Source organism: Dermacentor albipictus, unplaced genomic scaffold, assembly GCF_038994185.2.
Source record: "Dermacentor albipictus isolate Rhodes 1998 colony unplaced genomic scaffold, USDA_Dalb.pri_finalv2 scaffold_35, whole genome shotgun sequence".
NCBI lineage: Eukaryota > Metazoa > Arthropoda > Arachnida > Ixodida > Ixodidae > Dermacentor > Dermacentor albipictus.
Window position 1 is genome coordinate 1,264,505 of NW_027225589.1, and position 16,705 is coordinate 1,281,209.

The 16,705-nt window shown below is 43.6% G+C and overlaps 1 protein-coding gene across 1 annotated transcript; it reads right to left on the bottom strand.

The window, feature by feature from the left end:
* Nucleotides 1–6,040: 6,040 nt before the first annotated feature.
* LOC135897206 (uncharacterized) lies at nt 6,041–16,340 on the bottom strand. The gene is made up of 3 exons (XM_065425786.1): nt 16,193–16,340; nt 15,349–15,435; nt 6,041–6,721 (listed from the first exon to the last, which is right to left on the bottom strand). The coding sequence occupies exons 2-3, from the start codon at nt 15,419–15,421 to the stop codon at nt 6,174–6,176; spliced, it is 621 nt and encodes a 206-aa protein (XP_065281858.1). The 5' UTR covers nt 15,422–15,435; nt 16,193–16,340; the 3' UTR covers nt 6,041–6,173.
* Between the last annotated feature and the right edge of the window lie 365 nt (nt 16,341–16,705).

A 16,705-nucleotide genomic window follows, 5' to 3' on the forward strand; every position in this document is an offset into this window, starting at 1 on the left:
TGCCAACTACGCTCAGCAGTGTATAGACTAAGGGTATAGCGCACATGGGAGATACAAGTTCCATCCAGTGAAATCTAAGGAGAAAATCACTGTGGGCTGAGTACATGACCTCCTTGGGCAGGGTCTTATAAGGCGAAGCAGCAGCCTTTGGACTAGTTCCCCAGCGCTTCTCGTGAAGTTCTCTGGAGGCCGCCATCCTGCTGTAGACTACCGACGTTGAATGCACGTATCAAGGTGTCTGCCTATCTGGTACCTCGAACGGACTGATTGCTAGTATACTTTACTGAGCTCAGTGGTTCTCAAGCTTCGATCTCTCCCAATGGTTTTTCCAAGTTCCCGTTTGCGGTGGCGATATTAGGAACATGACCTTTATCTGCCATCAGGGTGCGTTTCAGTTCGGCAGAGTGGGCTTCGGGGTGGCAGGTGACCCGGCAACTTTTCAAACATTAATGGACATTGTGCTTCAAGAAATGAATCGTCACTTCATGAAGACTCTTTAGATGATGTTTTAGTACCATGGGACACTTTTAGCGTGCCCCCATTGCACGGGACACGGGCGTTTTCGCATTTCGCCCCCATCGAAGTGCGGCTGCAGCTGTCGACACGTGATCCCGCAAACTTGTGCTGAACAGTGCAACAGCGTAGCTGCTAAACAACCGCGCCGGGTTCGTGTAGGGTGTGCTGTGCGTGGCTGGAGATTATGTGGACAGCGTGGTGGAAGCGTCGTGTTGGATGCTAATAAACGAAATCTTTGCGTTGAACGCGTCGGCCTGTCGTCGTCCGAAACAAGTTAAGTATGAACTTCATATACTCACTTCAAGATAGCATCGCTGTTCATGTATTATAGGGCAACAAAAGAAAAGACGCGTACCAAGCGCAAAGCACAGAATCCGTGGTGTATTCAATACCTCTGAAATGTGGAAAAATGTATATAGGGCAAGCTTCGAGATGCACAAATGAAAGACTAAAGTAACACAAACTTAGTGTCGAGCAGGCTAACAGGAATCTAGGCATAAATAGCAGGGATTGCCCCTCAATAGATTGCGCCGCAGAATTCAGACGCTGTAAAGTGCCGAAGAAACACAATGACCAGCTGGTCCGGGAGATAATTGAGGCAGCCGAGATTACCAGACTTCGTGACCAATGCGTTAGCACGCCATCCTTGTTACTGACAAAAAAAGAACTTGAGCTCTTGCACGTGCAACCACTATCTTGAGTGCAAAAAAGAAAAAAGTGCATGTTTCGCATGATGTGCGATCACGTGACTTCTACACGTGCGGGCGATGGTTATAAGAAGCCGTGTTTTTTTCGGAATAAACGTTGTTGAAAGTCAGCGCTTGTGGTGTCTCCTTGTCGCGTCTCTTGTCTACATTTTGCGCTGTTAGTAGCAGTATATATAGGTGGTGCCCTTCTAAAGGGGAGAGGGTGTGTGGAGAAGGTGTGTTAGCGTGTCGAATTGAGACTAAATGAATGCTGTGCACAAGGCCAAGGCCAGGACCCACCCCCTCCCCCCCCCCCGGCAGTCTTTCAATGCACGCGTGTTAGTCGGCTTGTCAAGGACGTCTAACACGCCGGCTGAAAAAAAAAGAAAAACGAAGAAGAAAGGAAAGGGGAAAAAAGAAAGGAAAGGGGGGATACGCCAAGAAATCAAACTGTGTTGTTGCCTATAGCTTGAAATTTAGCATAGCCAATAGATTCTAAAGCTTCCTTTGAAACGTGTATGCCTATTGGTTGCGATGTCTTGAACTTATGGATAAGGTATGATTCTCTGTATTTTCTTTCTCGTTCAGAACGGAAATTTGACTTTAAGGTGTAGAGTTTAAGTTCATCAAAGTTATGACCTGGTTGGTTGAAATGCTCGGTGACGGCTTTGGGAAGCTTTTTAGCTGTGTCCGCGCGATGTCCGTTTAATCTGACGTCTATTGATTCTCCTGTTTCACCGATATATTTTTTCTTACAGAAGGCACATTCAAGCATATAAATCACATCCGAACTAGTACAAGTGAAGCTAGATTTGACTTCATGTGCATAACTATTCGCGGTGCGTTCAATTTTGATGTCACTTCGAAGGTGACATTTTGTCACCTAGAGCGACAACATGATTTTATTACGGTGGAATGCTGTTGGCTGACTTTTGCGCGCACTAGCATGCCTTTAACGTTCCTGTTTCGGTGGTAGGTAACCCTAGGTACATGCGGGAACCCTTTTCGCAGACGCTCGTTACTTGATAATATTAGGTGGTATTTTATTAGGATGTTGTTTATGTTTGGGGGTGCATTAGAATATTTTGCTGTAAAGGCCGGCGGCCTGTCAGATTCTAGTTTGGCCTGTCTCTTATGCTATGTTCAGAATACGTTCGTAAGGCGCCGATTTTTCGTAACATGCATAAGCGGAAGCGGAACAAGCGTATGCGTCTAGTTCAGACTGCGAACGTAAAGGTACGAACGTGAGCAATTCACACGTAAATCGGGGGTGAGAGTGTTAAAGGGTCGCAACATTTACGACTGGGATATTATGACCATTGCGACACAGCCAATGCCCGATAAGCTTTCGGTTTTCAGCAACCGGTGACGACACTTCCGTCCTCCCGTCTGCAGACAGCTCCCGGGCGTGGGAAGTGCCATTCCGCCATTCCGTGCGCACTATTAGGTTGGCTGTGTTCGTGAAAATTTGTGCAGTGCGCCTTGCGAGGCTGTTTTCAGTTCGTGTGGTTAAATCCGCCGATGAAATCGATGGCCGCAGGTGCGTGCTCCGAACTTCGATGAGGGGTCTCACTAAGTTTTCAAGGAAGCGGAACTGCGGGGGTGACATGCGCATGAAGTTATGAAACATCACAGCGTCACCAACTCAGAGCTAGGCGAAAAGGTTGTGAAAATCACCGTCCACGTCCCTGTCGAGAAATACTTGCCGCACCCAAACACTTGTGCATCGCCTTCGTCGTCTTTGGGCGATTGAATACATTCCTATAAGTTTGTTTTGAGCGTGAATTCCTTCGATCTCGGCCAGCGCTCGCATGTTGACAGGAGCCATATTGGACCGTTGGTGACGTCGATTCTGCAGCTCCAAGTTTGATTGGCCTGTTGTAAAAGCCGTAATTTACGCAGCAGTAAATGTGAGCAAAGGTACCGGCTAAACTGCCGTAATGTTTTTTACAGCCGTTACGTTCGATACGCCGAAAGAGCTGTTACGCGTGTTACGACCGTAGTATGAACATAGCTTTAGCTAATTCAGACTGTCTCTCCGATCTTGACGCGGCGTCATAACCTCTATCGAGAGCAACTTGGGGATAGTTCCTTTGTGCTAGCGTTGTTTTAAGTTCATTTAGGTGGTGGGTATAATCGTGGTCATCGCTGCAGATTTTTCTTATTCGTTTCTCTTGTCCGACAAAAATTCCTTGTTTGTAATGTCGCGGGTGATGACTCTTGTAGTCTAAATATTGCTGGCTATCTGTGGTCTTCCGGTAAAGTGTCGTTATCAGTTTTCCGTTTTTTTATGCAGACCATCATGTCCGTTTCGTGTACACCGTTGTAACTGTATGTGCATCCAGGCTTTTGGATAATAAATTGTAACAACCATGCTTATTAGTATAGAGAAAAGAAGGTTCGTTTAGTTGCCTTTCTTTTTCTTTTCTTTCCTCTTAGCGCTGGTTTTACAAAAAGTGTACTATTCTATATCAACTACATCACTGTCATCCCTCGGTTGAGCCTGAGCCATTGCACGAGAACCCACGAACAGCAGCAGCAGCAGGTGGCAGCCACTGATAGCAAGCCATGCTCACGGAGGTTGCAAAGAAAGCTTCGCTTTAAAAATCTGTACGGTAGACTAGCACTGCATGTTTCTCGCTATATAGCTGCTTTTCGCACAAGTAGACAGCACCGGTGCATCCAGCGTTACCTTTTATCCCAAATCCAGTATTTCACTTTACATTGGGTACTGGGTTTTCCAATATGGGTGCCTGTTGATGAATGGTAATTATTTCCGTGACTGTTTTCCGCACTAAAGTGATCAGCAAAAATTTTGATTACCTGGGTGTTGAGAAAAAATGTGTTTAACCAAGGAAGGCTGACGCAAGACCTGCCAGGTCTGTCATTATTGCGGCATTCGACACTGCCTTTCTTTTGTAGATCAATAGGCGTTGACAGGAACGCCTTACAAACATACGCCCTAGTTCTTCTTTAGAGGTAAAAGTAGGCAGTAGCCTTTATTTTATCATATAGTGTTTGTTATAGCTAATCGATTGAGCTTCAGCCTGAGTTGTGTAAGGATCAGACATTTCAATGTAACCTAAGAACACATTTTTTTTAAATTTTTTTACGTTCTCCACCACATTAAAAATGATGTAGATGACGTGTAAATGCTAACCATCAATACGTAAGTAAGGAATATACATACCAGTATTTTGAATGCCTGCTGAATCTTCACCCACGTGGCTTTGGATCAGAAAGGTGAGGTTCGCGGCTATCACAATATGATGAACCTCTGGAGCGTACGACGCTTCACTATGCACATTTCTTCGTTAATTTCTTTACACGTGCCTACTGTTGATCCCACAAAGCCACTTAATTTTTCCAATGTTGCAAGTGATTGTAAACGATTTGCTGTTAAGCCGAATCATGTAGTTCTGGAAACTCTTCACGTGGAGAAACGTAGCTATTTTGGTTGAAGTTTAAAAGCATGTGATTTGTTAGTTTCTTTCGTGATTTCTTACACCCTGTTTCAAAGATAGTCACTGGTGTCTGGCTGAATTTTCATTCTTGGCTCCATATTACTTCTTCCAAACTCATTCTTAGTTTCTGCGCCATAAGACATGTTCTCCATTTCCCACTGGACCCTCTGTAACTGTAGGAGCTGCGCTCCGACATGGGTAACCTCAATGACACTGTTCCCTCATTTTAGGCACCCTTGATAAGGTTGAAGAGAAAGATTTCCATCAAATTCCCTTTTACATCATCCATTCGGCTCTGAAAAGTTTCAAATATTCTAAAAAAATACGTCATGACTTGACTATGACAGAAGTGATGCGCGTACCCGCAGCAAAGACAGGTGGTTAGTACCGTACAGGCATACAAATTATCTCATGCTGTCGCTAAGGCACACGCTACCTTCACTGTTAAATAAACTTGGGAAAGAAATTGCTATGACAAATGCCTTGACTCGAAAACAGCTTAGAGCATATTTTTGTAAAGAAATTTTTGAAATGTGATCTTCGTAATTATTGTAAATGTAACCCACTGTATTTGTAAAAATACATTGTATTGTATTTGTATATTGTATTTGTATTTGTACTGCTGCCATGTGAGGGCCTTCAGGCACATTCAAGCTGTATGTCGCCGCTTTTCGCCTGGAGGACCCCCAACAAGTTAGTTGGAAATAAAACATTTGATTTATTTTTCTTATTGAAACAAGAAGTACAATTAATTTTGTTGAGGCAAAAGGAGAAAATGGCTCATAGACTCTCTTAGATTATTACGTGCCATATTACGACGGCTATTTCTATGTGCCGTCATTATTCGTGTTCGCAATTTTCCTGTCCGCGTACAAAATTTGCCAGCTTAGAACACCTTGCAACATTTCGTTTCACCTGTTCAATTCCTCATTGCCGATGTCCTAATCCCACCGCAAGCGCAGAGGGAAATAGGGCAAGTTTTATGTATCTTGGAATTGTGTGTTTTGTATTCCAGAACACATTGAGTAAAAAATGCCAGCCGTTGACGATACTAATTTGTCGATCCCTCCGTAATCTTTTAACAGAAATTTGTGTCCGAAAATTCTCCAGTTATCGCCACTTACCTCAAATAAAGGTTTTACTCATCGGTAAACTTATGTTGTACCCAATTTTATAGTACGCGAGTCATCGGTTTCATTAAAGTTGTTGCGGAATCCCGAATAGTATAAATAAACACATGTGCACCGACGCTCCTCCAGAATGAAGAAAATGGCGGCAGCTGACGTGCCCGAACACTTTTTTGAATATTCCCTCCAGACTAGCACTTACAACTCCGACATGCTATGGGACGTCGTATAAAAAGGTAAAACCAAGTCACTTCATAAACGTGAGCAATTTTATTAACTTTCTTGAAATAAACAAAACCGATATTATTAGAAGGTTGTGTTCGTTGTGTTTTCAGTTTAGTTTCGGTGAGGTGACACAAATATATGTCCTCCTCCTTATGTCACTCAAGGGCCATACGGAAGGCCCTCTCAAGATTATGCGAAAATTGGGCGTTCCAAGCTCCTTCAAGTAAACTTGGAATAAGCGCGCTGAGAGCCTCAAAAAAGACGCCCACGCCATCTCCAAGGCCTTCGAGAACAACGCGGATGTTCTGCGTTGTAACAGGAAGTGCACGCTCGAACTCCAGCTTCACGCCTTCGCCAGAGGACTCGGCAATGGCAAATTGGGCGGTGAACCGCGTGTGCTCGGCGCGAAGACTGAGCTTTCCTTTATCGTCTGAGCAAGCCATCCATGGCGAGATGAAATCTATGGGTTGAGTGTTGTAGAAGTCCACTTGCACCATGCGCTTTCCTTTGGAGCAGTAAGGAATTGCGGGTCCGAACTGGCGGAGCTTGCTCAGGCCATGCACAGTCATTCCACCGACTTGAAGTCCTGGGAGGACATAGCGGAACCTCTGCGAGCCATACTCGAGACCTTCCGGGAGCTTGGCCAGGAGCGTAGAAAAGATTTCGTCGTCTAGGTGGATGTCCGTAAAGTCACATGGATCATCTGAAAAGGGAAACGCAGCAAGAAGTGCTTAGCTCATTTCAGCGAAACAGTTTCATGCAAGGCCATCCTCGAGCAGATATTGCCCTCGCCATACCACAAGTAGTGCCCTGCCCTAGTCAAAATGTTGGCATATAGAGAAATCCTGAAGTATATTTTATTTTTCTAAATCTCTCGAAAATGGTAGTAGCGACACGTAGGTGCCTGTTAAGGATTACAGGAAGATGATATGGACGTGTACTAGTGCGCTGGGCAAAAGCTGCACGCCCGCGTCTCTAGTTTAGGTAACTGATTTTGTCTGCCAATATATGGATTCTTTTCGACTGTTCTCTTCTCAACGAACCCACTTTAGTTCGTTTATACCACGAGTATTTCTTTTTTGTGTGTGACACAGTATATAGATTAGTAGCTTTGTTCGTGGTTCTAATCGAGGGTGGTTGGGGGTATTTTTACACTGGCTGCTTATTACACATATGTATGTATGTATGTATGTATGTATGTATGTATGTATGTATGTATGTATGTATGTATGTATGTATGTATGTATGTATGTATGTATGTATGTATGTATGTATGTATGTATGTATGTATGTATGTATGTATGTATGTATGTACGTTTGTATGTATGTATGTATGTATGTATGTATGTATGTATGTATGTATGTATGTATGTATCTATGTATGTATGTATGTAGGCATGGGCTTGTGCCACCGCACAGCATCGTTCTCCAACTTTCTAATATAGCTCGTGATCATTTATGACTTTTATAAAATCGCTAACTTTCTTTTGTGGGAGAAACCATATTTTTTTTTAATTATCGCGTTTTACTTGCAAAGCTATTTCTGATTATGAGGCACGCCGTAGTGGGGGACTTCGAAAACTTGGACCACCTGGGGTTCTTTAACGTGCAACTTAATCTAAGTACATGGGTGTTTTCTCATTTCGCCCGCATCGAAATGTGGCTGCCGTGGCCGGGATTAGATCCCGCTACCTCGTGCTTAGCAGCGCGACACCATGGACACTAAGTAGCCATGGTGGTTAGAAACCATATTTGCAGTATTTGAGCAGTTTTGCTCGAAACCGCAGGCTTTACTCACGAGAAATCCAAATGCATAATTGTCTAATAGCCAAATCGTACAAATACTTTTTTCAATATTTACTATAGCGCATATATTGCAATTTCTAACTGACGACTTTCGAAGGCATATCTACATTCAACAAAATGTGAGTATGCCATGGGTATTTATTCATGTGGGATTAAACTAGTCGTAGAAATGCAATATTCTTCAATCGACTTTTTTAACAAAACCCACATTTATGCATTGAAGCATTCAATAAGGAAGCATTGAATATCGCAAAACTGCTGTCATCCTGAAGTTTCATTCTATTCGGATACGCCTTAGAAACTCAAAGGTTACAATTCGTAAACTGAACTATATTCTGTAAATTAAATATTTTAGATGTTAAGTTGTTAGCTGTATTGATTAGCAGGTATACACTTCCATTTCCCACCTACGTAATGTCCACCACTACAAGTATTCCACCTCAAGGAAAAAATTTTTGAAAACATTGTAAAAGTTCTCAATAATGATTGCGCGGTATTAGTGTCGATTGCCCCGTCTATAGAGACAACTATATCTACGGTTCCTTTCTCCTGTAAATTATATCCATGCATCGACAAGCCCCAATATATACCATTATTTTATTACTAATTTAGGGCGCCCAAAACAAATCTGCTGCAGATTGTGGAAGTATCCAGCCTTCATATTACAACGACATTAAAGGTTAGAAAACACTAATCAGTGACTTATGTAATCCTCTAACGAAGCCTTAAGGGTTTCCCTCACACTCAAGTCACATCAAACTAAATTTCTATGCATAGTTTTGACCCAAACACGTTTTTTTTTCTGGTAGCAAAGATGAGAAAATGAACTTATTCATGCAATTAAATCTTCAAATGAAGCTGAGCGAAGGTTGCGAACACGGCACCGATTGTGGTAGAGCTGAGTGCGAGAATATGTTTCCATTTTAAATATCCGCAATGCTGCCTTATTGTTCTATGGAATCTTGCATTAACATGTCCAAATCATTCCTATGCTGTAGGGGCTTTTCCGGCAGTATTCCAAGTAAGAAGACTACTATACTAAGCCATTTAAAGCTATTTAGTAGGTTCAATCAACTATTCTGCTTAGCTCGTATTGTTTCGACGGCTGCTCGACGGCTCGACGGCTCCTTTTCTCAACTTAAAACATTAACAAGTAATGTTGAATTAGATGCTGAATTTTTTGTGACTCGACTAATATAGCACAAGAATATCATCATCATCATCGGCCTGGTTACACCCACTGCAGGGCAAAGGCCTCTCCCATGCTTCTCCAACAACCCCGGTCATGTACTAATTGTGGCCATGTCGTCACTGCAAACTTCTTAATCTCATCCACCCACCTAACTTTCTGCCGCCCCCTGCTACGCTTTCCTTCCCTTGGGATCCAATCCATAACTCTTAATGACCATCGGTTATCCTCCCTCCTCATTACATGTCCTGCCCATGCCCATTTCTTTTTCTTGACTTCAACTAAGATGTCATTAACTCGCGTTTGTTCCCTCACCCAATCTGTTCTTTTCTTATCCCTTAACGTTACTCCCATCATTCTTCTTTCCATAGCTCGTTGCGTCGTCCTCAATTTGAGTAGAACCCTTTTCGTAAGCCTCCAGGTTTCGGCCCCGTAGGTGAGTACTGGTAAGACGCAGCTATTATACACTTTCCTCTTGAGGGATAATGGCAACCTGCTGTTCATGATCTGAGAATGCCTGCCAAACGCACCCCAGCCCATTATTATTCTTCTGATTATTTCCGTCTCATGATCCGGATCCGCCGTCGCTACCTGCCCTAAGTAGATGTATTCTCTTACTACTTAAAGTGCGTCGCTACCTATTGTAAATTGCTGTTCTCTTCCGAGACTGTTAAACATTACTTTAGCTTTCTGCAGATTAATTTTTAAGCCCACTCTTCTCATTTGCCTGTCCAGGTCAATGAGCATGCATTGCAATTGGTCCCCTGAGTTACTAAGCAAGGCAATATCATCGCAAGTTACTAAGGTATCCTCCATTAACATTTATCCCCATTTCTTCCCAATCCTGGTCTCTGAATGCATCCTGTAAATACGCTGTGAATAGCATTGGAGAGATCGCATCTCCCTGCCTGACGCCTTTCTTTATGGGATTTTCTTTCTTTCTTTATGGAGGACTACGGTGGCTGTGGAGCCGCTATGGATACCTTTCCGTATTTTTACATACGGCTCGTCTACACCCTGATTCCGCAATGCCTCCATGACTGCTCAGGTTTCGAAAGAATCAAACGCTTTCTCGTAATCAATGAAAGCTATATATAAGGGTTGGTTATATTCCGCATATTACTCTAGCACCTGATTGATAGTGTGTATATTGTCTATTGTTGAGTAGCCTTTACGGAATCCTAACTGGTCCTTTGCTTGATAGAAGTCTAAGGTGTTCCTCATTCTATTTGCGATTACCTTAGTAAATGGCTTGTAGGCAACTGACAGTAAGCTGATCGGTCTATAATTGTTCAAGTCTTTGGCGTCCCCTTTCTTATGGATTAGGACTATGTTAGCGTTCTTCCAAGATTCCAGTACGCTCGAGGTCATGAGGCATTGCGTATACAGGGTGGCCAGTTTCTCTAAAACAATCTGCCCACCATCCTGCGACAAATCTGCTGTTACCTGATCCCAGCTGATTACACAGCTGATTTCCCCCTTTGCATATCTACCAAGCCTATTTTGCATATTTCCCAAGGCAATATACCACTAGATTACCATCTGTTGGAACATTGTTGGGCCTTGAGGGGTTGAACACAAAATGTATGCCGATAATGTCACTCTATGGAACGCTGTGGACCGCGAAAGAGAGTTGGGGGGCTCGAATGCAGAAGGTTTTTAGGATCACGCAACTCCGCGTCTTTCCAGCCGCCCTGAAATTCTTGTCGAGGAAATCAAAATTACTATTTTACCGTGCTTTCAGTGCAGGACGAAAGGCAAAGGGCTGGGTGTAAGATAGTTGGCGTCATATCGTGCTCTTTGACATTAATGATAACTGCATCCCTGAAGTAGGGTCGACCAGAGTCCTAGTACTAATTATTCATTATAACGGATCCACTAGGTTGATGATGCAAACGGTAACTGGCAAAATGGAGAATGTTCTACGAATGTTTCAACGCATTGTCAATAGAAATAGATGCACGAGCGAGCTTGGTGCCATTAGGCTCATTTATGTTCTCGTGCTCTATCATATTACTTATGTTGCGTCTACGCTCGATGGAAAGAAAACAGAAGAGAAATGCCTCGATACCGTTATCAGTGGAGTCTCCAAGGTAGCCCTGGAGCTACCGTTCAACGCGTCCACAGAGTTCATTTCGAAACTAGGAGTCCACAATACTCTCTGAAATTGAGGAGTTTCAGCGCACAGCGCAGTTCATACGGTTGTTTTACTTTTACTGAACATGAAAAGGATAACGTAAGACATCTTAGCAAAGAAATCAGGGACGCGATTGTGATTCGTCTCTTTTTCAGGCACGTCAACCTCGTTTTTAACCAAGAGAGAAGGCTCGCCCGCGCGAAGGTTCTTCCTGCCGAGGCTGTTACGCATGCTGTCTTTGCAAACGCCACCCAGGTTTGCAGTCGCGAAGCTTTTTCAGTAGCCGTAATAGACGCCAACGAATGAGCATGTACCGCAGTCTCTGTTTACACCATGAATCCGTAGGTGGCCAAAAAAATGGCCATGGCACATGCTCTGCTACATCCACGACGCTCCATAATCTATAGTGATTCTAGCGTTCCTAGGGGAGTGGTACATGCGAAGGTTTCGAAGTTCCTCAAAGATAGACCTCTTAGTCTCCACTCTATAATTTAGTTGCCACTCCATATGGGTGATTTCGTGGGACAGCTGGAGCTTAACGAATCCACTCATAGGGCCGCGCGGGGAATTGCCAGCCGCGCTCCCCTGCAGACCCTCTCGTATCCTACTAAGGCATCTAAAGATCAACTTCAGACATATAATTAGTTCAGCATGCACTTCTATTTAGGACGTAGACCATTCTCTTCGAAACAAGCGACTTAACAGGGCGCCGTCAATCACCCTCCGCTTGCTCCAGACGAACTCGTACCCCAATCCTAGGCGTATGAGCCGAATCGACCGGGACTACAACGAATCATTCACTTCTTCACAGTGCGGTGGACATGTGAACTTGGGACACATGCTGTGGGGATTCGTGATGCAGGCCTCCTATCTGGAGGACAAGAATATGTGGGACGGCGATCTCAGGGGCAGCGAGCTACGAGCTCAACTTTGGGCTGTCAAGAAGGCCCGCGAAGGGGCTGAGAACTTAGGGCTCCACGTCCGGACGTGGGAGATGGCCTTTACACCTTGACGAACGTGACCCTTTTCAGAAATACTTTCACCACCCCCCCTACCCCCTGTGAGACACCTGAGAAACGCAGAAATGAACGCATCTTGCATTGGACAACAGTGTTCTTCGAAATCAATGCATTATCTGCATTGACGCAACTGCTAAGAAAAGCAAGAAAGGGTTGCCTTTATAGGTCTCGTACAATCCGAATTGTCACGATCTTCATTCCAGAAACAACTCAATATTATTTACTTGAGCTACGTGGGGCGTTGCAAAAGTAAGTTTTGTCATTTATTTACACCTTGAGGTCATGAACACGCCATGGCACCAACTACACCTTGGCATTATAAACTATAGACATTGCACTAGTATTCCACAAAGCCGTCACAGGCCACGCAGTCACCACCGCAATCAATTTGAAGAAACCGCTGTGGTAAAACCCGGAACACTGCGGTGCAAGGACATGTCGGACAGCTTGCTCCACCTCAGCATTGTTTTGGTAGTGAGGCCCTTACAGTGGGCATTTCAACGCAGGAAACAGGTCCCATTCATGCCCGATAACAGCCCACACTTCCATTGGTGACGTCGTTGGCCGCACACGTCTAACTGCCATCGTAATTTCTACTCAAATAGCTTCGGTCACTTCATCCTAATCGCTTCTCGAACGAGACACACATGCATTGAACCATTTCCTTTCCCATAATGTTAATAAGGCTTAGAAATATTCTTTCCGAAGATTTCAGTCTGGGGCAGCTTGTACGCCTTTCGTAACCTAGCTCGCAAAATGCTCTTCTCATTTGTCAGCAGCGGAAGTTTGTTATATGAAGTGGCTGTCCTGGGTGCAAATTTTCTTATAACATTCTTAAAGAAAAAGTTGGTCTGGGACGCTCTTGCATGCATCGGCCTGCACGTATGTGAGAGCTTCGGATAGGGATCCCTCTCGGAGAGCGACAACCACTTGACGGCGCGTCCGTCTAGCACTGTTCTGTCACATGTGTTGATTATCCACTGAAATTAGCACTTACATAACTGTACTTTCTTTAATACTACACAACAGTGCTCTTTTTGACTATAAAATCTTTCGTTCAGATGTACCGTAACACCTGGCCGCTAAAGTCGGAAAAGAGGCGCTAAAGTTGAACGACCGGCGACGTTAGCTGTGCAAAAGTATCGTTCCTAGCTTGCTCGTGCACCGTAGGTGATTAAACATTATTCGAAGATGGAATATCGGTTATTGAAAATTTTCATCTTCAATATATTCTCCGGCACCTTTGTCTGTGGCACGTGACCAAGTACACCTACCCATTCTTCAAATGAACATGCAGCAATATTTCTTCACATTGCTTCTCTGTAACGTTTCAACAACCTATGAAAAATTTACAATGTTCTTCTGCATATGGTGTAAGCAAAATTGATCCATTATCTCGCTACATTTCATGCACAACGTCCGAACTCTTCAGCCTAAATAAAAAGGAATATATATATATATATATATATATATATATATATATATATATATATATATATATATATATATATATATATATATATATATATATATATATATATATATATATATATATATGTGTGTGTGTGTGTGTGTGTGTGTGTGTGTGTGTGTGCTTGCGTGCGTGCGTGTGTGTCTGTGTGTGTGTCTGTGTGTGTATGTGTCAAGTAGCTCGGCTATCTTCTCTGATTCCAGGAGGTATAGAGAAGTGCTAGCCGCATGCACTCGTATGATACTAGTTATTTATTAACCTACTAAATTGCAAAAGTGGTGCATCTTGCGTCCCTGACTGACCATCAAGTTTCTTTCCAATGGATTTCAAGCCATAGTGATATTTAAAAAGAAAATGAGGCTGCAGGCAGACTAGCCACTGCGTCACATTAGTCGGATACCTACACCCCTTCTTGAATTATCAATATGGAAGGGCAAGCTTTTTATATTTAGACTGCGACAAAAACTTAGTGCAGCGACTTGCTTTGACTACCAGGCTGTCATCTTTTCTACTGAGCAATGGCCCCCTCTTTTGCGCTTCACCATACCAAGGGATGGAACGCATCTTTATTAAGCTCATACATTGGGTACGCGTGGAGGTTGTCCTGCTCACATGATGTAGCCTACTTCTATCCACTGTAACCAAAAGGATGCGTCCGTTGAACACTTGCTGACCGAGTGTCCGCATTGGAAGCGCCAGCAAGACACCCTACACAACCATGTTATTTGAGTTGATAAGCTTCTTCTATCTGTTGAGAAGGTCCTTGGTCCCTGGTCGCGCCCTAAGAGTCAACGACTGGCTATCATAGTCCTTCGTGATCTTCTGACAGACAGTGACGTTATTCAGTCTTTTTGAAAGAAGTCACAATGTCACCATGCTCACTATGTTACTCTGTGCACGTGTAACCGAACTTGCAGTATTTTGATATGTTTTATTTATTCAACGTGTTATGATGCGTAGATGGTGAATGTACATATCAAGACGATTTTGGTAATACTAGAACCGACAGCACGCTTTCAGGTCGCCGATACAGTTCATTCTAGACTAGATGTATAGCAGGTTACACCAGAATAAAGTCAAAATATATCCCTCCGCTTTGTCCCCTTCATGGTGTTTAGTCTTTTTTTTTTCGATTGTTATACTAAATATTGCTTATGCTCTATAACTTAATTTGGATCTTTGTGATAACGGCACTTCAATGACTCAAAACAACTATCATTTAGCCCAACATGCCAACGGCAAACTATCGGTTACCCACATAGCACGAATCCACAAAACAGCGCCGAGAACTTCACAAAAGTCGCATTCATGGTCCCGGCAGCTTTGTCTCTGGTTACTACAGTAGGAAACTCTACAGATCATGGAAAAAAGTCAGACCAGATAAAGTGCTTGAAGGATCAAGTCGACGGGCAAACGAGGCCACCGACTTTGAACGGTCAGTTATGGCTAACGGCTGTCACAGATTGCGTATACAGCTTCTTTACGAAGTAAACCTGCACGCATGCCGTATCAATATTATGCGGAATGCAAGCCGTCGCATTGGTAAGTATACTGATAGACTAACATAGGAGACTTTTCCTTTTTTCCATTGAACCATATTTGTCTGTACACTGATACCAACAAAAAAATGCAGTTTCGGAATGTATAGCTTTCAAAATTAAATAAGCAAGCACGTTTGTTCATGCGAGAAATCAAGGCGGCAACTTACCAGTCCTGTAGAACATCGCAGCACACGATGAAGAGACGAAAGCGAATAGCACAAGGAGTTTCGCCGGCCCCATGTTTGCTAATAAATCTGTAACGATATCGGCATGGTGATGAAATCTCAAATGACTGGAATCCACTGTAGCAGTAGTAGATTACTTTTGCACGCGAAAGACTGAAATAAACCGTTGGTGCGATCTTATCAATTTTGCCAAGTGAGTACACATCCGGCAGCTGTTTTTCATAGAGTAGGATACACGCCACCGAAAGTGTAACAAACATGAGCACTGCGTCCTGTTGAGTGTTAAGAATTTGAAGCCGTTGTGCAGCTATTGATATAGCTCTTTTGTCGCATACAGAATGAAACGTACTATATTGATATGAGAATTCTGAACTCACTTACGCCGAGATCTTAATCAGTGGTTAGGCAAATACAATCGTTGAGACAACTAACAACGTGAACATTTCTTTCGATTTTCTTGGCCTCACGCGACTTTAAGAAGCCTACGCCCGCAATTTCAATGTTACATGCACTATAATATATTCATGCTGTTCTCTTCATGAAAACGTGACATTAGTATTTTGCACTGAAGGTCGTGAGCGCCTGTCAAAAAGTGCTGCTTGAAGGTTGCACGAATACCTTCTAGAATAAACTGAATGTTTTACAGAGCCGAAAAACTGCAATGCCTGCCTCTTTGCATGTTTCGTTGAGTATTCTATATCAGCAAAAGAATGCAAACAGAAGCCACACTCGTCTTGTCGATTTAAAATCTTACACTACGCGTTTATGCTCGAATTGAAGGAGACGGCTAGAACCAATGACATGGCTCAAGGAGAAAGTGACCTACTTTCTGGTCAGCCCGTTGTTTCTAGTTTGCCGTTGCAGAGAGTACTAGTCCTGCAACCCGGTTGCCCTGTACGAATGCAAGCTTTCCGTTGCAATGGCCCTGTACGAGAAGTTCTGGACGATGCTTGCTTAGAACAGCTTTATAAAGGGGAACTTCAAGGACGTCTGCGGGTGCCTGATAAGTTTATGTCGTGTTGAACGTGCAACAGCAGCCACGTTGAGCGTGACCCCTCTTGCAATCTTAACGGTAGGCTGCATGATGCCTGCCGCTTCCGTTACACCCTCATTGGCTCTAACAAGGCCTTATTGGCCGCAGCGCTGAGACGGCAATGGTGCACGGAGATTGCAGCGCAACATACTAAGTCGCAGAAACGCGCACTCGGCTACCCACTGCTTTCCAGTGCGATATCCGAACGTTTACTCGGCATTCGCCTTGCGCGATATCTGGAACGGCTAATTGGATGGATCCGGTTCTTTATTTTGGTGCGTGAAGACGCATTCAGTATCACTCCAT